Source organism: Peromyscus eremicus, chromosome 9 (genome assembly GCF_949786415.1).
Source record: "Peromyscus eremicus chromosome 9, PerEre_H2_v1, whole genome shotgun sequence".
Classification (NCBI taxonomy): domain Eukaryota; kingdom Metazoa; phylum Chordata; class Mammalia; order Rodentia; family Cricetidae; genus Peromyscus; species Peromyscus eremicus.
The window spans coordinates 91306921-91331924 of record NC_081425.1 but is presented as its reverse complement, the minus strand read 5'-3'; the positions used below and the strand labels follow the sequence as shown (position 1 = coordinate 91331924).

The window sequence follows — 25004 nt, the reverse complement described above, 5'->3', positions numbered from 1 at the left end:
CCATCTCTGCCCCCGAGGACTTTCTTCATTGTGGAAGACAAGAGGACACATGGAGGTACACAGGGCTCTTGTGTCATGTGGGGAGGCCTGCAATCCATGCATTTCTGTTTGTACCCCAACACATCTTGGCCCTGTACAACTAACTTGATTCATTATATTTTTCTCTACAGTAAAATGATTTCTAGAACACAAAAATATTTTTAAAAAGTTTTGTGGGTAGAAGGAGACTCAGGCACACCAGGGTTTGTTGGTCATTGAATGTGATGGCCAGCCTTGGGTGTGGCACTCTTGGGGTCAGAAATACTTACAGTTTTTAAAAAGGAAAAAAATTACAGACTTTTAAATTTGTGTGTGTGTGTGTGTGTGTGTGTGTGTGTGTGTGTGTGTATGTGACACGTGCTGGTGGAGGCCAGAAGTGGGTGCTGGATCCCTTAGACGTGGAGCCACAGGTAGTTGACCTACTAGGAACCACCCTTAGGTCCTCTGGCAGCAAGTGCTCCTAATCAAGGTGCCACCTCTCCATCCCTGTGGTAGCGTGTGTGGCTAGAAGAGTGAGTGTGCTGGGAGGTCTCGGTAGCATCATAGTTGGAGCTGTTTTAATTGAGTTAAACCTAGAAGAGAAGGAAAAGCATCCAGAGGGAGACATGGTCTATGGCGGAAGCAGGAGGCTGGGATGGAGTGAAGAGCTGGTGCAGAGAACAGGGAGGTGTACCAGCCATTGGAAATGGATGGAGCTGTTTCTAAGACTCCCTCCTTAGGAAACAAAGATAGAACTTCCTGGGTATAAAATAGTTAAAAGCAGTTAAAATGTCAAATAAAAGATGATTGTTGAATAATTACTGTATAGCCACAGAATGAATTGAATATAAAACAAAACAAAAATCTTTTTTCCAAAAAAGGTAAGATGTTTAAGATATGTTAACAAGAAAGTACTAAGCGTTCATATGAACCCAGTGCTCTTATGAGTACACACACACACACACACACACACACACACACACACACACACACAGAAGCAGCAATGGAAAAGGCATGATAGCAGCAACCATCGTACTCTCTAGAGAGGACAGTATTGCTGTCTGCAGAGTTTCCAGATTCTCTTCAGTGTATAAGAAATGTTTACATACACTTGCACAATATGGCACTTTTTTATGTTCTACAAATTCTGGTGACTTTTTCTACTCTGTTTAAAGTGTGTGTGTGTGTTTGTGTGTGTGTGTGTGTGTGTGTGTGGTGGTGTAAGAGCAAGACTCTAAGATGTTGAGCATATGAGTGGCCCCTTCCTGCTGACTTTGGACAGACAGACATTCCTGTTAGCAGGAATGATATGAACTACTACTACCATGTTTAGTAAGGCAATTTTTCAGATCTCTCACATCACTCACGTTGGAGCCATCTGATCTGTCCCTTTTCAATTGTATATGAAAGCACTATAGAGCAGGCAGCAAAACAGACCAGTAAATTGTAGTTTGTTAAAAAGAAGACGTGGTGATTTGTATATGCTGAGGCATGTGCTCAGTGATGCGGACTCCTGTGGACTGAGATCAACCTGGCAAGACCATTCACCATCTCTTCCCTCTCGCCAGCAACCCTGGACGCTGTCTCTGTTATGTTGGGTGTAGGCTTGGGAAACGATCATTGCAGACTCCTGAATGAAACCACTGCAACTTTTAAACACATGCTGTTAATATCACAGGCAATACAAGAATATCAAAGTAACTTATAGATGTGTTTACCTGCCTTTAATCTCTAGAATTCTATATAGCACAAGCTAATCATTTGCTCATTCATTCATTTGTTCATCCATCCACTCACTGGTTTTCATTGAGGTTGTACTATAGGTCAGGTCAGGAGACAGGCAGTGAATAACTAAGGCAGACAGTGCTGTGGTTTTCATGAATTTCCCACTTGCTGATGAAGCAATTCAAGAAGCCCAGAGCCATTTCCAGTGGTATAAATGCTCTACAGAGATAGAAGTAATTGTATAAAAGAGTGCTGGAGTCAAGACGCAGATACTGGTGAATGGGAATGACTAATTTCAGAGGGGGCTGAGAAGTCCTCTCTAGGAAGGTGGCATTTGCACTGTTCCTTGAAATGCTTAGGAGACATCACATAGGAAGACTGGAGGAAGAACAGTCCAGGAAGAGGGGTGTGTCTCAAGGACAGATGTCCTGAGAGTTGGGAGAAGCCTGGGGTGTTAAGGAGCTGTGAGAGCATCTTGGAAGAAAAGAGAATGAAGAGATAGGGAAGAAGAGAATGTGGGCAGGGCCTGACACATGGAGGTGAAAGGTCTAAGACTATAGTCATGGATACCCACTTGTGCTAACATATGACTTTGGGGGTGACTCACGGTCTTTTCTTGGCTCAATTTCTTCATGCATACCAGGTGGTGGAAGGATCTCAGGGTATAAAAGGCATGTGGCATGAAAGATGCTTAGTACGTGTGAGAGGTGGCCACCTGCTCAGGAGCAGGCCTGCATGTGTCTGGCTAGGCATAGTTGGCTGCTGGGGAGGCAGGATAAGGGAAAAGTGGGGCACATGAAGACAGAACAGAGTAGTGGCAGAGGAAGGTAATGTGTACCCAGACGTTTGCTATCTGTAGTACGAGCAGTTGATGGAGCCTTAGAGGCCTTAGCATTTACTATTCATCTTCCCCTTTTTATGGGGTATAAGTTATGTCTGAACACTTTGCGAGCCTCATCTCATTTAATCCATACACCCCACTTCCCAGAAGAAACCCCCGGGCTTGACGGCCTGTCCTGTATCAGGTTACACACTACCGACTTAGAGCCAACATCTCTTGTTTCCGTGTGCTGTGAACCTAGCTTCTGTTTGGTTTGTCCATGGAAGTTTGATTTTGCAGTGTCCTGCAATGCGTTTGGCTTTCTGGGCCAACAGGAAAGCTCCTGATGCCTTACCCCGTCTAGGAGCTGGAGGGAGCTGAGCTAGGTCCTGTGGGAATGTTTGTCCTGTCCAGGCCAAGGCCTATCTACACGGCTCATCCCAGTCTGAAAAGAAGGCATGTCTGGGTCACAGACCCAGCCATGGTATTAGACAAGTCTCATTACCGGAGACTGAGAGAGCGCTGGGAAATGTTGATCCACAGCTGGTGGTGGGTCAAATTGGTGATAATCTGAGGTGGCTATTGCAGTGGGTGACGGCCTGTCAGGACAAGGGGTGGTGGCAGTTACACACCTTGAGTTCTGTAGGCACAGGGAAAAGAACCTAGAAAGATCACCTGGCTTTCACTTTTCTATCACTCTGCCACAGAAGAGGGGCAGTGGAGGAAGTTCTCCCCCTCCCAGCCCCAAGGGACCCTGTAGAGACCCATGAAGAAGCTGGTGACACCAAGCACTAGCTAGCATTGCCAGGCCACCAACAGACAAACTTGGGCACTCCAGGACTTTGCAGGACCCAGTGGCTGTCTCGGCAATTCCCTTCTGCTCTGGAGGCTGACACTCAAACCCAGAGGACAGTGTGTCATTCTAGTCTGGAGGCCAATCACTGCTCTGTCCCTCTCTGCGTGGGACTTTGTACAAGTCTCTTGGCCTTTCTGAACCTGCATTTTTATGTCCCCCTGCTATGGACCAGCAAAAATGTCCAGAGAGACCCAGCTTTTAGAAAGATTCAAGTTGTGACCCCCATGTACCCAGTGGTCATACATCTCCCTTGCCAAGATTGCCCATGGCTCCAGGCACCAGAAGACCAGCCTGTGTCCCCCCAGCTAGCTGTTTGTCCTGGCCAGGGCTCAGGGTGTGTGGCCTCCTCTCCTAAATAATGCATTAGCTGGTGTCTGGGTTTTGTAAACGAAGCAGCCAGGAGAGCAGACATTTGTGAGCTGTTGACTCGGAGGAGAGGGGAAGCAGGTTTGAAGCAGTTCAATAGGCATGGGCCACCAAGGAGCAAAGCCTTACCTGCCTTTCGTCCGGACGCTCTTCCACTGTGCAACTTTGTCACCAGGCAACAAGAGTCTTGGGACTTGGAGTTAATTAGCATAATCTTGACGCCAGCCTACAAAGCAAAAGGAAAGGACACCAGGCTGAGAGTGTCTCCAGGATACTAGTCTCCCGGGTAGAGGAAACCTGATCTGTGGCCCTAACCTCTCTCTCTCTCTCTCTCTCTCTCTCTCTCTCTCTCTCTCTCTCCCTCTCTCTCTCTCTCTCTCTCTCTCACACACACACACACACACACACACACACACACACACACACACACACACACCGCTCCTTAACCCCACCCCCTGCCCCTGTGGCTGGGTGTTTTCTCAGGCTTCAAGCAGCAGGGTGGGGAAAGAGGGTTTCCAACACAGAGGCTTTCCATGGCAACCGCCCAGCAGACACTGAACAGTGCCCTTTAAGGGACGCCATCTTCAGTAGCATTCAGCCCCATGAGCTATCATTCCATTTCCTTATTTCCCATGTATTTGTGGGGTTTCCTGCCCTTCTGTTGTGGGAGGGCTGTCTTTTCTATGCTTATTTACTTGAATTTATTTCCCTTTCTTGCAGTTTTGGTTTTCTTTTCACCCAATTGGATCAAAGCAACCTCAGTGCTCATGAGGTCACTCATGGGTGCAATCATTTTCTGTCTGTTAGTGGTTCTCAGCGAACGTTGCTGTGCTGTCTCTGGGATCTGTGTCTTGAACTAACATTGAGTCAAGCAAGCATGGCCTTTTCTGTTGGTGCCACTGTGACTTACCAACGGGAGTAAGGCTGCTTGCAGTTCATATACCTGTGTGTTTAGTGGCTTTGTTTTCCAACTTGTATTTTCTTTTGGCGCAGTGGCTTTCAACCTTCCTGATGCCGCAACCCTTTAATACAGTTCCTCACATTGTGGTGACCCCCAATCATAAAATTATTTCTGTTGCTACTTCATAACTATAACTTGCTAGTGTTATGAATTGTAATATAAATAGCTGTGTTTTCTGATAGTTTTAGGCAATTCTTGCGAAAGGGTTGTTCGACCCCAAAGGAGTTGCGCCCACAGATTGAGAACCACTGCTTTAGATCAAATTTCTTGTGTTTAAGAAAACCAGCCAAACAACAAATGTTAGTGTATTTCTGCAAATAAGAAAATGACATTGTAGAAATAACATGGAGTAATAAAAATTAACATTGTAAATTCCTCTAACTGAACATGAATTAGAAAAGAAATAGAAAGGCTATCAATTAAATATTTTTAAATCTATAATTAATCCAAGCAATAAAAATTTTGAAAAGTATAATGTGGTGATATTGTGTTCCACAAAATAATGTGCATCCTAATAAACTTATCTGGGGTCAGAGAACAGAACAGCCACTAGATAGACATAGAGGCCAGAAAATGGTGGCACATACATCCCATCCTATCACTTGGGAGGCAGAGATCTATCCAGACCTCTGTGAGTTTTAAAGTCACACTGGAAACAGCCAGGCATGGTCACTCACGCCTTTAATCCCAAGAAGTGAGCCTTTAATCCCAGGAAGTGAGTGCAGAAAGCAGAAAGGTACATAAGGAGTGAAAACCAGAAACTAGGCTGGTTAAGCTTTTAGGATTTTGAGCAGCAGTTCAGCTGAGATCCATTTGGATGAGGACTCAGAAGCTTCCAGTTTGAGGAAACAGGATCAGCTGAGAAGTTGGCCAGGTAAGGTGGCTGTGGCTTGTTCTGTTTCTCTGATCATTCAGCGTTCACCCCAATACCTGGCTCAGATTTGATTTTATTAATAAGACCTTCTAAGATTCATGCTACAGTATAAAGAAGCAAAATGAACTGATTGTAATTTAAAAATATAAAGAAAATTCACCATTAAATAAAGATCTTGATGGCATGATACTACTACTATTTTATGTTTTAAAGAGAAAGATAATGTAAAATGCATCACTGAATTTACACAATAAATTATTTAATTGAATTAAAAATATAATTGGAAAATTTTAAAATACTCAAAATTTTACTGCAGGGTATATTTATAATCTGAATATTTACACCTATATATGAATATTTAATTTAAGTTAGAAAACATAATTTAAAAGTCATGAAATTCAGATAAGTAAAAACACAAAATCAATAATTTTTATAAAAGAAGATATACAAGAAGAAAAACATATTTAAAGGATCGATATGCAAAGACTTATGGAAAGGAAAATCAGGTGTAACTGTGGCAGCTGGATGTAGTAGGTACAATGAAATAACCATTACCTTCACTTATGAGGAAATGGGCCTTAGTGAAAAATCAGACAGTAGATGAGACATCCACATAATCTGGACCAGGCCAGACAACCATCAAATATTAGTATTAGGTTTAGAACTGTGTACAAGGTGTGCATGCTAGGGAGGTGGTAAAGAAAGCTATGAGGGAAAGACCAACAGTCTATTAATCAAAGGGACGGTCTCTAGTTTGGAAAAAAATATGTCTTCTTGTGGATTTTTTTCTTTTTCTTTCTTCTTTTTTATTTTTGAAAGACAAGGTCTAACTTTGTAGCTCAGGGTAGCCCCAAACTCTGTGATCTTCGTGCCTCAGCCTCCTCCACAGTGGGTTTGCATGTGTGAGCCACTATGCCCAGCTCTCCTCATTGATTTCTATTGATCTGTTACCTGAACCTGAAACTTGGGGTTCAGGGTAACCTGAATTTGCTTCTGGAGCTCAAACAATAAGGCAACTTGGAAAGTAGGTTTCCAGTGCCAGCCTCTTGGCTCCTTGGTAGGTGACTGCTCACGGCAGGTACTGTCCCCAGCATCAGTTAGCATGTTCTTTCCCTATCCAGAGAACCTTACCAAGCCAAGAGCTGTGCAGGCCACAGGCTTCCCTGTCCCGAGACACACAACAAACCCACCAGCAAAGATATGGTTCCAGTTTGCTGAAATTAGTAAATTCATCGTGGATTTGCATTTTTAATGAGTTAGCTTGAGAATCAAATCTCCCAGTTCCCTACTAACTCATCCTGTCATGTTTTCATAACTCTTTTCTATAAGACAAAGCAGCATGAGAGGAGTTGGAGACTCGGGTTGGGCATGGAGATGTTTTCCTTTGACTCGGAAGCCCATGTTAAACTTTGGGCTCTTCTTGAAAGCCTTCCAAGTTGGGACTAGACCTAGCCTCATAGTTCCAGAAGTAGAAGCTTGGGAGGAAACCCCAGATTCCCTCCTGGGTGGAGAGGATACAGATTCCAGGCAGTCAAGTATCTGGCAGACTACTCTTGGTCTTGGGACTAACCCACCACCTCTGAAGGCCCAGCTTTAGATAGCTCTGTCGAGCCCTCTAAGGAAGATGTAAGTTCTTGGAATACAGCTGAGGTACCTACCACTCACTACCACCCTTCCAGAAGACTGGCTTCCAAGTGTTGTTGGGGTGCTAGTCTGGTGGAGCTATCCTGAGGAAGCAGAGCCAAAGCATGACAATGAAGCAAACCCAGAGCATTGACCTTATACGGCACTTGGGGCTGGAAGGCCCTCAAGGTAACATATGATCACAAATTGAGAAAGCCTGGGTAGAAATCCCTTCAGAAGAAAGAAGGGGGAATTTGAAGTGGATCCAGCATGTAGTTCATGAAGGATTGCCCTTTCGTCTTGGAAAGTCATCCAGAAGAGAGTGAATATTGATGTCTACAGATGGAGAAGAGCTAGAAGGGGTGTCTCCTGAGGGGGCCAAGCTGGGCCACCTTCAGGCTAGACACGGTCATCCTCCCCCATCAACAGCTTCATTTGGATCCTTCTGTTGTTCTGAACCCAACTCCAAGTTGCCCAAGGGCCCAGACTCATCCCTGGTAACTCCATTCAGATTCCTGATGAACTATGGGAAGAGCCAACTGGGTTGAGAGAGCAGGTTATAGAGTATCCCAGAATCACCTGGAAGGGGATTGGCAGAATGGAGCAGGTCTTCATCAGAAAGCAGGTCCCCATTCTCGCCACTACATTCTTCTTCCTTCCAGAGTAGAGAACAGTCAACCCGCTGGGCTTGACCAATGCCAGTATCTGTTAGCATCACACTCCTGAGGGAGCCTGTGCCCAGACCTGCTCCAGCCTTATCCACACTGATGCTCACACTTGCTCTCCGCACTGTGGAAGTGTAGCTAGTGTGCTGGAAGCAGAAGCTAAGAAAGGTTCCTGGTATCCCTGCTGAGCCTGCTACTCAAATGGTGCAGAGTGAATGTGAGTCCAGGTTTTCTCACCTCCAAAGTCACATTTTTTTTTCCCATCACAGCCTCTCCCAAAAGTCAGGAGGGCTTTAGAAAGTCGAGAGCCACATCTGGCCTCTTATTTACTCTCAAACATACTTTATTATGATGGGCAGCATGGTTTAGCAATTAAAGAAATGATTTTTATTAATCACCAGGTATGGATAACAGTCCCATGGACTATTTCAAGAGATAGACTTACAATATACGCCTGAGAAATAATACATTTAAAAGTAGAACTCACTTTTGGTGGGGTGTCTTATCACCATTGGTAATGGCGTTCTTCTTGGGTGGTGGCGGGAATCATGAATCTTCCTTGGAGCTCATAGCCGATGATCTGGGGGGTGGAATAGGAAAGGTTTTTACCCTCTCCAACATCATTCCATTTGAGAGAAACCTCACAAATGACCACAGGCAGAGTTCTAGAATGTTTTCCAAAAAGAACAATGGCAGAGGCTTCTTCATTTCCTGGCCATATTTTACCCCAAATTCTCACTCTTCTTTCATATTCTAAAATAAAAAGTAAACTTGGAAGGCTTCAGCATACCAGGTCCATATGCTTACGGCTCTGGAAGGCTCCAGACATCCAGGAATCTTCCTGAGGGTTTCCAGTAGCAACCTCACTGTTGTTAGCCCAGCTCTGCTCTCTTTTATAGCCCTCAGGGAAGCCTGTCCTCCAAGAGGAGGTGAGGACAGGTGAGGGCAGGTGATGGGGAGTGAGGGCAGAGTCAGAGACAGAACCTGGCAACCAAAAGAGACTCCACATGAGCCTCTGCAGCTAGGCCAGTCAACCTGAGAATGCTTTGCCCCAGAGTGCTGGTTGTTTTCCTGGAAAAAATGGACCACACAGAAGAGTTGAATTCCAGCCTGGGAGTTGCTTCCTTGTAGAAAATCTATCAAGGAAAAAACCTGAGTGCAGAGGGGTGGGTACTCATGGCAGATGATGCAGTGGTGGGTACTCATGACAGATCATGCAGTGGTGGGTACTCATGGCAGATGATGCAGTGGTGGGTACTCATGGCAGATGATGCAGTGGTGGGTACTCATGACAGATCATGCAGTGGTGGGTACTCATGGCAGATGATGCAGTGGTGGGTACTCATAGCAGATCATGCAGTGGTGGGGCTCTAATGGGAAGATGAGGAGGTAGTGTCTCTGCAAGGGGACTTGCTGGCACCCAGACCTATTCCAGCTGAGGTCTGGGGGGCCCTAGAAGGCCTAGCATGGCATGTGGCATGTGTGGGGATTGGCATTTATGCACAGTTCATCAGAAGATGGGCAGTCCAAGGAGCTGTGATGTGGTTTGGGCTTGGAGGAGTGTCTTAAGCCGAGACCTGATCTTGAGGGTGGAATGGAACTCTCATGGAGATGGCATGGAGGGAAACAGGGGGCAAAGGAAGGGACGGCAATGGGGCTGAAGATTGAGCTTTACAAGTCCCTGCTGAATGGCAGTGGTCAGGGCTCCAGCCCCACACCTTTCCCAACATTGTGTTTTGATGCATTTTTCGATCTCTTCTTTGAGCTAGGCCAACCACTGCTGTCTCCTGGCTTCACTTCGTCTGTCTTAATTGCAGAAGTGTAAGGTGGCGCAGCCTGTTAAGAGAAGTATTTGACAATGTGTAACAAAAGCAAACACACAGCTGTGTGCCACAGTCCTGAGGCTGTGACACAAACTGAGGGCAATGTGAGCTGGAGCCTCATGGAACACGTGAGGTGGGGGAACCTGTGCACGTGACCTGAGTCCATGTGTGATCAACTAAACACAAAATACACAAGCATGTGGACACACATATGGGAAAGCGTTTTCTGTGCTAACACATCTAGAAACTGTTAATTATAAGCTTATTGGGTTCAAGCAGTAGTTTGAAGACCTGTGTTGTATAGTTTCCCTCATAATGTTCACATTTTTTTCCCTGAATCACATCCATAGGGAAAATGTATGGGGCAAGGGAGGCTAAGTAATATGGAGCTATGAGAATCCAGGAGGGACTGTGAATGAGGTCTGGAGACATCTCGGGTTACACTTCAGACAGCAGTGTGTTCTAGAATGTGTATAAGGATGGCGACTGTGAAAAACCAACCTTCAGTCGGCAGCCTCAGGAAAGAAGAGCCAAGAAAATGATTGGCCTGTGCCAGCCTCTGAAAGCTGTCACATGCTGTGGAAGTCTGGAGATCTCCAGAATGCCCTGCCCACCTACCCCCTGCCAAGTCCCCGGAAGGACTGTCTCCTGTGTTCATGTTCGTGCTTTGGATATTTGGTCACATTCTTTTTCTGTCCCACAGGAGACACCTGGGCTTTGATAGGACCATGATGCAGAGGTGGCAGGTACAGTTGTTCACCAGGGGTGGGGTGGGGGCACCCTGCAGGTTGTAAGCAGAAAGGAGCCAGATCTGGCAAGAGGAGGTGTGCCACATACTCAAGAAGGAAGGAAGTTGGTGTTCGAAAATTGCCAAATTCCAAATCTTTCTCTGACAAGATATCAGGAATGGAAGATTCATCTCTGAGCACTGGAGTAGGAATTGGGATGTATGGCAGCCTCTGAGTGATGCAGGAACTGGGATGTATGGCAGCCTCTGTATGTACACAGGAACTGGGATGTATGGGAGCCTCTGTGTGATACAGGAACTGGGATGTATGGCAGCCTCTGTGTGATACAGGAATTGGGATGTATGGGAGCCTCTGTATGTACACAGGAACTGGGATGTATGGGAGCCTCTGTGTACAGGAACTGGGATGTATGACAGCCTCTGTGTGTACAGGAACTGGGATGTATGGCAGCCTCTGTGTGTACACAGGAACTGTGATGTATGGCAGCCTCTGTGTGTACAGGAACTGGGATGTATGGCAGCCTCTGTGTGTACAGGAACTGGGATGTATGGCAGCCTCTGTGTGATACAGGAACTGGGATGTATGGCAGCCTCTGTGTGTACAGGAACTGGGATGTATGGCAGCCTCTGTGTGATACAGGAACTGAGATGTATGGCAGCCTCTGTGTGATACAGGAACTGGGATGTATGGCAGCCTCTGTGTGATACAGGAACTGGGATGTGTGGGAGCCTCTGTGTGATGCAGGAACTGGGATGTATGGCTGCCTCTGTGTGATACAGGAACTGGGATGTATGGGAGCCTCTGTGTCATATAGGAACTGGGATGTATGGGAGCCTCTGTGTGATACAGGAACTAGGATGTATGGGAGTCTCTGTGTGATACAGGAACTGGGATGTATGGGAGCCTCTGTATGTACACAGGAACTGGGATGTATGGGAGCCTCTGTGTGTACAGGAACTGGGATGTATGGCAGCCTCTGTGTGTACAGGAACTGGGATGTATGGCAGCCTCTGTGTGTACAGGAACTGGGATGTATGGCAGCCTCTGTGTGATGCAGGAACTGGGATGTATGGCAGCCTCTGTATGTACAGGAACTGGGATGTATGGCAGCCTCTGTGTGTATACATTCTCCCCTCCTTGAGGTCGTGTACACATACACATGCTGGCGAGAGGGGGTGTTACACATGTCACTTTTCAGGAAGACATGCATGGCTCCCAGCACAAATGAGTCACTAGTCTGGAGCTCTCAGTGAAGAAGAGACCCCAAAGAAGTCAGTCCTGCAGATCTTTCCACATGTAGCCATATCTCCATGTGTGCATGTTCAGCTCAAACTGGAGAGTCCTTGAGTGTTCTCCTCATGTAGACAGACAGGGAAAAACCCTTGCCCAGGGCATCAGAGGGAGGCTACTGAGGGCTCCTTTCTCCGTAACTACCATCTTTTAGTTCGTTTTTCTAGCAGTGAAAGGGTCAGCAATGAGGTCACCCCCAGCGTTTGTGTGGGCATTCCATCAGCATTTGAGTGTCCTGCTTGAGAGTTAAGATCAAAGAAAGCCATAGCCTTGGCTTTGGATTGCTGGTCTACTTCTTCTTTGGCCAGCATAGCTTCCTAAATATGCTCACTCTCATTCCCACTCAGATCAGTGGGTGCTAGCTTGCGTTGGTGCTGGCTCCTGTGTGAGATGTGGACAAATAGCTTGGGTGCCACCTGCTCATTCTTGTCCTGAAGTCTGGGTTTCCTGTTGGGGGCTGACGGTTAGGTCCCCATGGCCTTAGAAGGTATCAGATGTGCTACATTTGTCTCCTTATGTCTCTTCTGATAGAAAAGGGAGCTCAGCAACTTTGAATACCTCATGTACCTCAACACCCTGGCTGGAAGGACCTACAATGACTACATGCAGTATCCTGTGTTTCCCTGGGTCCTCGCTGACTACACCTCAGAGGTAAGGCATTCTCCACGACAAGCCCCTGAGGTTCTGGAGCTTCCTATCCCTGTGGTGAGCACACAGAGCTTTGCTGTGAGGTCCAGCTTCCTGGGCCTCAAGGCTGCTAGGTTCTCCTAAAGCCGTGGCAGTCTTTACCTGGGCTCCTGCCCCAGATCCACCAGTGGGATTACCAATACAAGTGTGATTATGTTAATCAACACACGGATGATGTGAGCCTCAGAGAATTTCCTGTCACCTCTGAAGGAAACTGTAGCGCATCTGCTGAGATGCTGCTGTGGGCCAACATTGAAGATGCTGCATTCACAGTGAGCCTATTCATGGGATTTATTCCTAGAATCAGTATGTACAGAGACAGGGAAAAGGAGCTAGAGGTAGAGAGATGAAGAGGAAAAAAAAACAGTAACCCATTCTGCCTAGTGTGGCTCTAGAATCCAAGCGCTACCTGGCACCTGAATAAAGACACACCATGGCCAGGGGGGCTCAGACCACTCATCTCTCTTGGCCTCTGTTTCTGGATCTCAGGAGGAGGAAAACCTCACACCAAGACGTGAGTGATGTGTGTGTGTGTGTGTGTGTGTGTGTGTGTGTGTGTGTGTTTATGAGGACAACTAAATCACGGAGAAGGTCTGGGCCCTGATGCTATGTTTATCAGGGGATGTGTTGGGCAGTGTGTGAAGAACAGAAGTTCCTGAGTCATAGATAGAGCAGCCTGACCACCCTAACCAGTTCTGCTTACAGATGCTTAGGTGGAAGAGTCTAGGGTTTGGAGGACCTCAGTCTCCTGTGGCTTCCCATCTTCACTTCAGACAGCGAACGCAGCAACATTTTCTCACTGGCCACACCTTGCTTTTTTCTCACACCAATGGTCCACCTGAGGCCAAGGCCTTACAAATATGAACCTTCAAAATCCAAGAATCAGACCATACTTGCAAAGCGGTGATGGCTTTACAAACGTTCTCTGTTTAGCACCTGCCTGGCATTTAAAATTATGATTAACTTTCCTGTGTTTAAAAATTGGGAGGGCCAGGGAGATAGCTCAGTGCATTAGAGTACTTTCTGCACAAGCATGAGTGTCTGAGTTTGAACCCTGAGCACCCATGTACAAAGCAGCCATGGCTGGTGTCCTATAATCCCAGTATGGGGAGCAGAGACAGGAATCCCAGGAGCCTGTTAGGTAGCCAGCTTGGCCAGAGCAGTGAGCCTCTGGCTCAGTGAAGCGCCTTCCTCCACCTTCCACCTTCACACATGAGGGCATGGGCATCCAGACACTTGCATGCCTATAATCCATACATGCAACACACATGTACACTCACGTGCTCACACTCACACACTCACTCACACACAGACACAAGTACACTCACTCACACACTCACTCTCACACACACTTGCGAGATTTCTCCTGAACATCTGGGAACTTGGGGGAAAACAGGCACTCTGGCAGCTGTGAGCCACTCCCTGGAAACTGAGGAGGGGCTGCTTCCCTTTTGTCCTGGACTGCTTTCTGCCAGCTTTTGAGGTTGTGACAGCACTGTCCCTGGATCAAGGGGCTGTGACTCAGTGATAGTGAAAAGAGGTTTGTGAAGAAACAACTCCTTTCACAGACGGGTGCAAGTCCAAGGACACTTAGTGTGCCCACTGCTCCCTCAACACACAGAGTGTGTCTCTGAAGACACTGAAGTCCTTCCCATCCCCACTGAGGTGAATTCTCAAGGTCAGGAGCAGGGCCAGCATTACATGTCTTAATTGTCCAAAAGATAGTGGACCTCAGAAAAATGAGCATGTTCTTCTTATCACCCCAGCAAATGACTTCTAGCTTCCTGTAAAACCAGTTTGACTCAAAGCAGGCCCCTGGACTATTGCAGTACATTATTTAGTAAAGGCAATGGTTAAAAGTCTTATAGGCAATGGGAATTCTTTCCAAAGTCTCTTTTCAGAACCTGGTGGTCCTGTTCTGATTTGGGTCAACTTGGAACAGGCTCAGCTTGAACCCGATCTTGCCTCCTCTCACTTCTCATCGCTCCCCTATTAAGTCTTTGTGGATCACTGGCTTCAGGGCCATAAAACTCTAGGTAGCCAGCTAATCGCCACAGGGGTTCAGACCAAATGACAATAAACCAATAAAGGGAGCCATAAAACTAAAGAGCGTGGCTCTTAGGGCACCAGGGGGCTAGGGGAGTTAACTCAGCTGCACATCTGCCTTCTAGATGTTGAACTTGACAAATCCCAAGACTTTCCGGGATCTTTCGAAGCCAATGGGGGCTCAGACCAAGGAAAGGAAGTTGAAATTTACCCAGAGGTTTAAAGAAGTTGAAAAGATTGAAGGTGAGTACATACCTGCTTGATTTTGACTGATGTGAGTGAGCGTGTGTGTGTGTGTGTGTGTGTGTGTGTGTGTGTGTGTGTGTGTGCAGTGCTGTTCTTCTCAATGTCTTGAAAAGATCAGTAACGACTTAGTTGGTCATGCAGTCTACCAGGGATCATGGTTAATTAAAGAATTTTTTAATTCAGCAGTTAGCATTGTGATTACACGAGAGAATCATCTGGAAGAACTTAAGAATAGTATTAAGTCCAGGCATCACCTTTAGAAATTTAACTAAGGGGACTGGAGAGATGGCTCACCAGTTAAGAGCACTTCCTGTTTGTGCAGAGAACCCCACTTCAGTTCCTAGCACCCACAAAGCTACGAATAGTTGTCTGTAACTCCAGTTCCAGGGGATCCAATGCCCTCTTCTGGGCTGTGTAAACATTACATATATATCACTCACTTAAATGAAAGCAAAACACCCATGAGCACAAAATAAAAAGAAATCTTAAATTAAAAAAAAAGTCTGCGGTAAGGCACAACCTGGGTGATTTTTATGGCCTTCCTGGATGGAAACATATATGCTGAGAGCTGGCACCTTCACGTCTAGGGGTAAGGAAGATGGAGGGAGTGTTTCTGTATGACATTTGGTCCTTTGGTCCTTTCCAAAGGGCAGAGAAAAGAAACTCCAAGTTTAAGCAGCTTAACAACCTTTAAATGATGGAGTTCACCTATAACTGGTTCTGGAACTCAGTCCTCAAACTTAGTACACCTGTACATCACCTTTACAATTCTTGTCATATTTGTATGCCATCCGATCTGTTAGTGCCTTAATGTTTTTCTTTATGTCTATTTGTGTAGCACGAATCTTAAAAGGTCTTACTAATAAAAACAAACCTGGAGCCAGGTGTTGGGGTGAATGCTGAAAGATCGGAGAAGCAGAACAAGCCACAGCTATCTCACCTTGACAGTTCCTCAGCTGATCCTGTTTCCTCAGACTGGATGCCTCTGAGTCCTCATCCAGAATGAATCTCAGCTGGACTATGCTGCTCAAAAGCCTAAAAGTTTAACCAGACTAGTTCCTGATTTTCACACCTTATATATCTTTCTGCTTTCTGCCATCACTTCCTGGGATTAAAGGCGTGAGTTACCATGCCTGGCTGTTTCCAGTGTGGCCTTGAACTCACAGAGATTTAGATGGATCTCTGCCTCTGGAATGCTAGGATTAAAGGTGTGAGTGCCACCATTTTCTGGCCTCTGTATCTAGCTAGTGGCTGTTCTGTTCTCTGACCCCAGATAAATTTATTAGGGTGCACAGTATTTTAAGGAACACAATATCACCACAACTTGCCTCCTGAATTTCAATAAATGTAATTTAAAATACTGTTCTCAAGCACAAGGGAGCCTATCTGCTGCCTTCGGGTGGGGCAGCTGTCCTCAAGCATGTCCTTTCGTTGTAGGAGACATGACCGTCCAGTGCCACTACTACACTCACTACTCCTCAGCCATCATTGTCGCTTCCTACTTGGTCCGGATGCCGCCCTTCACGCAGGCCTTCTGCTCCTTACAGGTGAGCTGCTGTCGTCTCTTCCTGAGTGCAAGGGCACGGACACACCCAAGTTTCGGGCTTGGATAAGGAGGGCACCTCCTCTCTGAAAACTTAAACCTTAACTTGATGTCAGCTCCTACACTTGTCGGAAGGCTGCTTTTTTATCATTGATACTTGCACATCTACCTGATTTTTGTAAATAATATATAATACCCTAAAGAGCAGGGAATAAGAAAATTCCCTGTGGAAAAAATGTGAAAATTTAATACAGGTAAGATAGAGTAGAAAAGGAAAGTAGAAATTGTTGAGATTAAAGACGTCACAAAGATCAGTAAAGAGAAGGGCCAATGAACATCAGAATACATGGATCGGTGTCAACTATAAATGAAAGGCTCCATAGGACAATAGATTATTTGAAATAAAAACAAACAAACAAATAAACAACAACAAAAACAGCTAACCCAGAAAAAGAAACTGGTCGTCTCACCCATCCATAACTAACAAGCTGTTACCTTGCCAGCCTAGGGTTGCCAGGTTGCACAAATGAAGAAGCAGCTACCTAATCAACTCTGGTTCTGGATTAGCAGCGACTTCCACTTAAGCAAGGACATACTGGAAAGTTAGCTGCTGCTTCTCTGAAATATAAGTTGCCTGGGTCGGCCAGGTTATTTCATCTGGCAGTCCTAAAGGAGCTGGAGATGAGCTAGTGCTGGGGTCCTGGATAGGCAGGATTTCAAAGTCAGAGTCCCTTGTGGGCGGCACTGGGACTGTACTGACATGCTCTTCCCCATGAACCCTTCACTGGAATCCTGCACCCAAGCACCCCATTTAGAGGCAGAGCTTGACATGTGGAAAGCTGTTGGGTAGCCCAGCCTGAGCCAGCTGGCTGAGCTCATGGCAAAGAGAATGCACTGCCAGGCTGAGTTCACGGCTGACATGATCACCACCTTGTAATGGTCCTGTGAGAGAAAGCCATGGGCCTCACGATCAGAGGTCCACTGAGCATACATGATCTCACTCTAACACTTGAGCTTTATCTCAGAGAAATTTTAGTGTCCCAGAAACTGTGAGTTTGGGTCACTCAGAAAACATTGACCTGAGAGACAAGAGCCACCCTTAGCTGGCACTAAAGTACTCCTGATCCCTGGGAAAGAATGGAAAGGCAAGGCCAGGCATCTTCTCCAGTAAGGAGTGAACCCCTCACATGCTTTGTTTCTTGGCACACATTCCCCTCTCCCTGACTGTGTGGCTTGTCTAGACTTTGTATAACCCCCTATCTCTGGAAATCCACTCAAAAATAATAAGTGTGCTTCCCCTGGGTCTTTCTCAGGCAACAAGCATTTTAAGTAAGTTTAGTTTGGAGAATGAATGGTCCCAGAGCTGTACCCCATGCCAGGAATCTCATCCAGATGTTGCTCATTAATCCACAAGAAATGATGATCACTGTTGCTGATGATAATGATGGATTCTGCGGCTGCTTCCCAGCCAGGGAGCTGAAATCGTCAAATGTTGAGGATGCTTTCACAGCTTCCCTTTGGCCCAGATGCATGAGAGCCAGAGGTCCCAGCTCTGCTTGTTGCTAAGGGTCTCTCCACACAGGGAAGAGATGGAGTGGAAGAGAGACAGGCTGGGCTGGGAGAGTTACGAACCTGCCACATAATAGATACACATGTCCCACGTGTTATGTTGTCTCTGGAAATGAGGGTTGGTTTTGCACAGATCACTGGATCATCTAGCAAATGAGAAAATGTAAAGGAAAGCCCCTAGCTCTGGTGATCAACCGTGGCTACTTCCCCATTTCCCTCTGTGACCAACCAGATCTGATCTGAGCAGAACTGAACTTGTTCAAACTGGTCTCCTCTGGGCTAAACTATTTTAAGGCAGCCTGGGCTATAATAAAGCATCCCAGAGCAGAATGAGCCAGATTAAACAGGTTCTGCAAAGCCCACAAGAATATCTGGAGAATGGTTACACTGATGCTAATCATTAGTGTGAGTTTATTTTAGCCAGTTTGCTTCACTAATAACTAGTTCAAACTAGTTTGGGATGGTCTAACCCAGAGATGATCAGAGCCAACTTTTTCTGCTTTCAGGAGGCACCTGAGCAATTGTTAGCGTGACCCCACTGGGAATCTCAGATGTGACTCAGTGTTTTCTGGCTCAAGTTTGTCTTTGGTAGATTGGCCCATCCAAGCTGTAATCATCTGAGCTCCCTGTGTAACCGCTCTGCCCTGGACCAATCTGTTTTATCTTCTGACTTGAAGTCACTTTTCCAGTTGATCGTCACTGGTCTGAAGAACCAGCCATCTTCTGCCTTTCCCACAGCAAAACAACAACAGTTTCAGTTTTTCTTAACTGGATGAGTACAAAGGCCACATCTGATGAGGGAGTCCTTCCTGGGTTTCACCAGATCTCATAAGGAGTGTTCTGGCATCTTTGTTTCATTTCATCTGCCTGTTTCTTCTCCAGAGACTTTTGCCTGCCCTCCTCCGCGGTGGCAGGAAGGATTGCCCCCTCCCGTGGTCTGACTTCTAAGTTGGCTGTGGATGAGTTGGAGGGGGGACAGGGGGGAGGTTCCAGGATGCCTGCAGAGAGGCCTTCTGCGTTTGCAGGAGGCTGGAACCTGTGTGCTGTGGATGTCAGCACGCTCTCCATTCTGTGCTGAGCAGACTCTGCCGTTCGCCCGCTAGTGTGAGTGAGTCAGAGTGCTGATGTCTGTGCTGCTACCTGGGCTCCCAAGACCCTGTTTCCTGCCTCTGCCATCTGATGTTGAGTAGATCATTGCATTTCTTTGAGATTTGGTTTCCTTATTCATGAGAGAAAGATGGAGGGTCAGATGCTGCATCTGAAGTCCATTTCATAACAGCACTAGTCTGGAACACTCATGAAGTACCTACTGTGTTTCCAAATGATACCAAATACCTTACACTTACCACTAGAAAGTTTAAGTTTTTGTATCGTGGGAAAGTGTCCCTCACATACTATATCTACCCTGTAGCTATATTTAAACATAGAGTTCAGTGGTATGAAGTACCAGAGTGGTGTGCCACGGAGCACATTTTCTGCCACACGCCATGTGCTTGTGTGGTACATCTGGTGTGGCCTGCTGAGCTGCTGAGAGGCTGACATGAGACATTATGGGCACTGTGGCTGGCTCAGCATGTGCCGGCCCTGAGGTGTGGACAGCACCAGGATTTTTAGTTTTAGGACTTTAGTGTACTGTGTCCTGACTCTGTGTAAGAGGTTCTGTACACTCCTGTGGTTAAATGCTACTACATTTAGGCTGTTTTTAGAATTGATGCTCCTCTAGTATTGATGTGTTTATCTTTCTTCTCAAACTTGTCAATACATGATGGATTTTTATAGTCTAGAAAATATGGAATAATTGCTCATCCATGGGGTTGGTTCCAGGACCCCTTCCCCGCTATGGACATCAGAGGATACTCAGATGACTTATATGAAAGGGCATCATATTTGCGTAGAACCTATATATCCTCCCATACACTTTAAACTACCTTTAGATTATTTGCAATGTCCACTCCAGTGCAAATGTCCTATAAAGAGTTGTAATACTACATGGTTTAGTGAGCTGTGAGAAGAAAGAGAAGTCTATAAACATGAGCCAGACATGATCTATTAAAATACTGCCCACATCTTTGAATGTGGATCCCTCAGATACAGAGTTCCAACTGTAGATGTATGTGTTGTGTGGTCTGAGCAGGTGGAATGTATGCAGAATGTGATCAGACTTATGTTGGTCATGTGTGCAGCATGAATTCTATCTAATTGGTCTTAATAAAAACCAGGAGCAAGATATTGGGGCCAATGCTAAAAGATCAGAGAGACAAAGGGACAAGCCACAGCCACCTCTCACTTCACCAACTCCTCAGCCAAAAGCACTGAGTTCCTGTCTCCTCCCGCCTTATATTCCTTTTCTCTGCCCAGCCATATCACTTCCTGTCTCAACCTCCCTACTGCTGGAATTAAAGGCATGTGTGTCTCCCCATGTACTGGGAGCAGAGGCATGAGATCCCAAGTGCTGGAATTAAAGGTGTGCGACACCACTGCCTGGCCTCTATTTCTCTTTCAGACTGGATCAATCTTGTGTAGTCCAGGGTGGCCTCGAACTCATAGAGATCCATCTGCCTCTGCCTCATGAGTGCTGGGATTAAAGGTGTATACCACCAATGTCTGGCCTCTATGGATAACCAATGGCTTAGTTCTCTCTCTGATCTTCAGGCAAGCTTTAGTTGTTAATTCACAAACAAAATATCACCATACATATGTTCTGTTGTCCACACTCCTTTCTCTGGGAGGAATGGTCTACTGGATTCAAGGCAAGTAGCTGGTACCCCACCTTAACGACAATCCCAGGATTCTATAGCTCTCATGAGCCTTGTCTATGGTGATCCAGGATCTGTGAGCCTCCTGAAAGCTGAGTCATTGTGAGGCCACACCCCTGCTGAGAGGCCTTAGCCCTGACATTTGTTTCCGTCCTACCAAAAGCGCCATATATTCTCAGGCCTAAGATGAGATCCAGCCTGGATGGTACCCTGCAAGGCAGCCTGTTCCCAGCAAGAACACAGTGTGGTGGCAGCTGCTGTATTTAATAAGAAATGGAAATAAAGCGCTGTGCTAATTAAGTCCCACCCCTGTGAAGTCAGCTGTTCCCAGCAGTGGGGAAGGGTTTTCCAAACTACCTGAGGCGAGATGGCTGGCGGGCCTTTGAGCTAGGCAGATGCTGATGGCAGGGAACTGAGAACCCTGGGGTAGACTCAGCCTGGGCTGTTCCCTCCCAGCTTTGGGTCGGTACCAGGGTCACAGTAATATGAGGAAGACAGAGAGCCTGTGTCCGTGACCATGCCTCTGTGGACTCTACCTGATGTCATCACAGCTCACAGGTAGGCTCCTGCCCCCCCAGCCAAGTACCTTGCCCTTGGTACCCAATACTTTGTGCGTAGTTAGGACAGGGCTGGTCCCGAAAACCTCCAGTCACACTTAACGCTATCAACAGAGCGTGCAGACATGGGGTCTTCAAGGTCCCAAACTGTGACTTGACAAGAATTCTTCGGGGTCTCTAGTATGGAATAATTTTGAGTATATGACCTTAGCTAGGAGAACTGGAAAAGGCACACGTGGTAGAGTTGACAGGCCCAGATACACTGTCCCTGGACTTTCTCCTTGGTAGTTGTGTAACCAAGCTGCAGTTTCTCCATCCTTTCCAGCCCTGACTGATGAGGATGGAAGCGTGGCTTGACTTCCTGTTACACATTTGCTCGACTTCCTGTTGCACATTGGCTCACAGCAAGAAGCATGGGTGTCAACATGCTTTGGGGTTACTTGCTAAGAGAAAGGCCTCATCCTATGGAAAGGCTGCTCTGGGTCCGACCAATCCCGATTGAGACCAGGATTGACAAGTGCCTAGGCTTCCCAAATGTCACCCATAGGATATTTTGGAGTAGGATGTTGAGATGGGCTGTTAACTGAGGCTCATGGAATACACAACCAGTTTTCTCCTACCTGTCCACTCTTTCCTCTTTACTTGGTGCTATGGGCTGCCCTGAAAATGCCCTGACAATACCCCTCTTACTTCCTGTCCCCATTCTAAGGTGTCTTAGCTTTTGCTACCCTCCTGTTTCTGTCTCAGGCACTGGAGGATCCTACTCCCCCCCCCCCCAGCCGCCCTGCACAACACTCTACCTTTTGTCTCCAATAATTTCTACTCCATTTCTCTTGACTCTTTCAAAGAGCCCTGGTTTTCTTCCTCATATACTCTGAGATTGGTTCCTAAGACCAATCCCTCTCCAGTCCCTGGAGTGTACAGGATAAAAGATGTAGGGCTAGGACTGGAGAGATGACTCAGAAGGTAAGAGCACTGGCTTCTCTTCCAGAGGGCCGGGTTTGATTCCCAGCACCAATGGGGTGCCTCATAACCTTTTGTTAACTTCAGTTCCAGGGGATCCACGCCCCCTCTGGCCTCTGTGAGCACTCCAAGAACAGGGTGCACACACATACATGTGTAGACAAAAACCCATACAGGTAATTTAATAAATTATTTTTAAAAGATACAGGGCTCATTCCTTTGATACTGCTTTCTTTATACCTAGCATGCCACCTGGGGTGGTATATCTTGCCTTTCATATTCACATTCACTTGGACATATACATTATTGATTTCACACCCAAAACAATTAGTAAAGCTTCACAGAGGAGGGGATAGGTGATTAAAGAGATTTTAAAAACTCATGCTCACCCTACAAGTAAGCACTGAAATTCTTACCTGAGTCAGCTTGATTCCGGAGCACAGCATTTGCTACCATGGCACACTGCCCGGTGGACAGATGTGGTTTAAATCAGCTGACACAAGTAAGTCAGTGCACTGCTTACACCATGCTTCGAAACGATTAAGAAAAATGCCTACAGTGCCAACAGGTCATCAACCCGCTCACAGGACCAATCCAGTTCCTCAGCTGGATGTGAGCGGGCCGACTTGCATCAGTCCCTCTTGGAAGGATTTCAGTATGTACCATGAGGATATCTAAGGGCTGAAGGGATGGCTCCATGGCTACGAGTGGGTACTGCTCTTTCAGGGGACCTGAGTTTGATTCCTAGCACCCATGCTGGGCAGTCCACAACTGCTTGTAACTCTAGCTCTAGTAGAATCTATTGCCTCTAGACTCTGTGGGCGTGAGCATTATGTGTGTAAGTGTGTGTGTGTGTGCGTGTGTGTGTGTGTGTGTGTGTGTGTGTATGTATGTATGTATATATATAATTATATATGTATATATATATACATAATTAAAAACAACAAATATTAGCAGAAAAGAATATATGTGTAGTCACATGTCCTTGAACACATGTAAGGTCTGAGTTTCTTCGGAGTATGGGCCAAAAATTGAATGTTCCCCCCCTCCCCCGACCTCCTCTCCCTACCTATGCAAGAAAGGGGTTTAAGAATGCCATGACTTGGGTTGGGGATTTAGCTCAGTGGTAGAGCGCTTGCCTAGCAAGTGCAAGGCCCTGGGTTCGGTCCTCAGCTCCGGAAAAAAAAAAAAAAAAACAGAGAAGAATGCCATGACTAAAGAGTTTATGCAGGGACAATGGCAAACTAAGGCACATGCACAAGGAGTATTGCCTTCAGCAACATGCATTATTTTTCAGGGCAAGTCATTTATAATCTACATGCTTGCACAAGGACCAACATTTCCCTGACTTTAACTCAGTGTTCAGAAACGGCCCTTGTCCTGCCCTTGCCTCTCCACTGCTTCACTCATAATTTTGATTTGTGTCTTTCAGTATTGCTGAGCACTTCTTAATATTATACATGAACAAGATACCGCAGATAATCTTCTGATCCCTACGATACTCAAAACATGTCGCTGGAGTTTTTCACTGTGCATGAGATCATGTGTGTGACCCTTTTTTTCTCTGAGCTGTGTCGGCTCTGCTTGGCTCCACTGCCCTCTAGCTCTGAGTGGCACACAGGGAATCATCTGCCGCTGGGAAGGTGTTGCGTTATTGATCTTCACGCCCCGTTTTCACTGGCCATTTGGATACACATTACTCCTGCCATGCAAGGAGAGCTGCAGGCTGGGAAGGGGAGGATCTCAGCTGGGGAGCTCCGGCGCATCCCTTTCTGCAGCCCCATCTCCAGTACATTTTGCTGTGGCTGACTCCCTTCGGTGGTGGACTTTCCTCCTTCGGCCGCACTCTAAGGCTGAACCACGCAGCTCAGTGCCTCTCCTTCTCACCCTTTCTTTTGTTGTCTCTGCCCGCTTTCCCGAGAACCAAGTCCTGCCCGAGACCGACTGCCAGTGGCCACTGGAGTTTACGTCAGCCCACACTCTCACAGCACAAGCCACAGAGCAGCTCCACTTTTTCTTCTTGGGAATTTGGTGTTTTCTTTTGTATTGCAGGAGTGAGAAAACCCATTAATTTTGAAACAAATGTATGCAAATACATTTATTAATATAGGAAATAGGAAAATCAGTTATTGCTTCCTTTATAAATAATACAGGCTTAAGTTTTAAAGATATTACTTTTGCTAAAATGCATTAGACAGCTGTGAAAAAAATAACATTTTTCTTTGTGGTAATATCTTTAACCAGATTTGTAGCACTAACAATATTTCCTATGTATATATTATTTTTATTTAATACAGGTAATCTTTTTATTACCAAATCATATTGTTTCTCAGGAGATTACCATCAGCACTTATGAAAGCTGCAGAAGGAAAAATGGGGCTAGGAGAAGACATCAATCTCCCACATGTGAGGCTTAGGCTGCAGATTAAATACACAAAGCTCTTAATACATTTCAATGAGCGACTCGTTAGGTGCAGATTTATTTAGATTTCCTCCACTTCATTTCTATTTCCATTTCAATTTGATGGTGGACATGGTCTCCTAATTTTAACACAGAGCAACGTGACCTGGGTGGGGGGCACGTCTTTAAGCTGTGTGTTATGGTTGAGAGCTCTTGGGGACCCCAATGTCTTAGTGTTCCTGTCCCTGTGCAGAAAATGAGCTATGGCTCACATGGATCAACACCTCTAGCTCAGGAAATGGACCACCCTGTCCTTGTCTACCAGGCTGCCCAGGGGTGACATGTCTTAAATATGTGGCGGGTCCTTCTCTCCCAGAAAGAGCTGAGTCCTCTTCAACCTCTGGCCCCCACACAGTGTGTACTGGTTCCAGAGATTTCCTTAGGAACTGGAAGGGCAAAGCATGCC

General features: G+C 46.2%; 2 protein-coding genes across 3 annotated transcripts in view; one reads left to right on the top strand and one right to left on the bottom strand.

Moving 5' to 3' along the window:
* Window positions 1-8551, bottom strand: part of Lrrc18 (leucine rich repeat containing 18) — a 24731-nt gene extending 16180 nt beyond the window's left edge. Inside the window, exons 1-2 of one of the 2 annotated variants that reach the window (XM_059274122.1) lie at window positions 8396-8551; window positions 3915-4011 (exon numbers count right to left, since the gene is read on the bottom strand). The gene's annotated coding sequence lies outside the window, so the exon portion shown is untranslated. The remainder of the gene's footprint in view (window positions 1-3914; window positions 4012-8395) is intronic. The other variant, XM_059274121.1, reaches the window with a different exon arrangement.
* Window positions 1-25004, top strand: part of Wdfy4 (WDFY family member 4) — a 229276-nt gene that overhangs the window by 184979 nt on the left and 19293 nt on the right. Inside the window, exons 47-50 of the mRNA XM_059273136.1 lie at window positions 10435-10477; window positions 12302-12421; window positions 14629-14746; window positions 16187-16296. Of these exons, the coding sequence (XP_059129119.1) occupies window positions 10435-10477; window positions 12302-12421; window positions 14629-14746; window positions 16187-16296 (391 nt within the window). The remainder of the gene's footprint in view (window positions 1-10434; window positions 10478-12301; window positions 12422-14628; window positions 14747-16186; window positions 16297-25004) is intronic.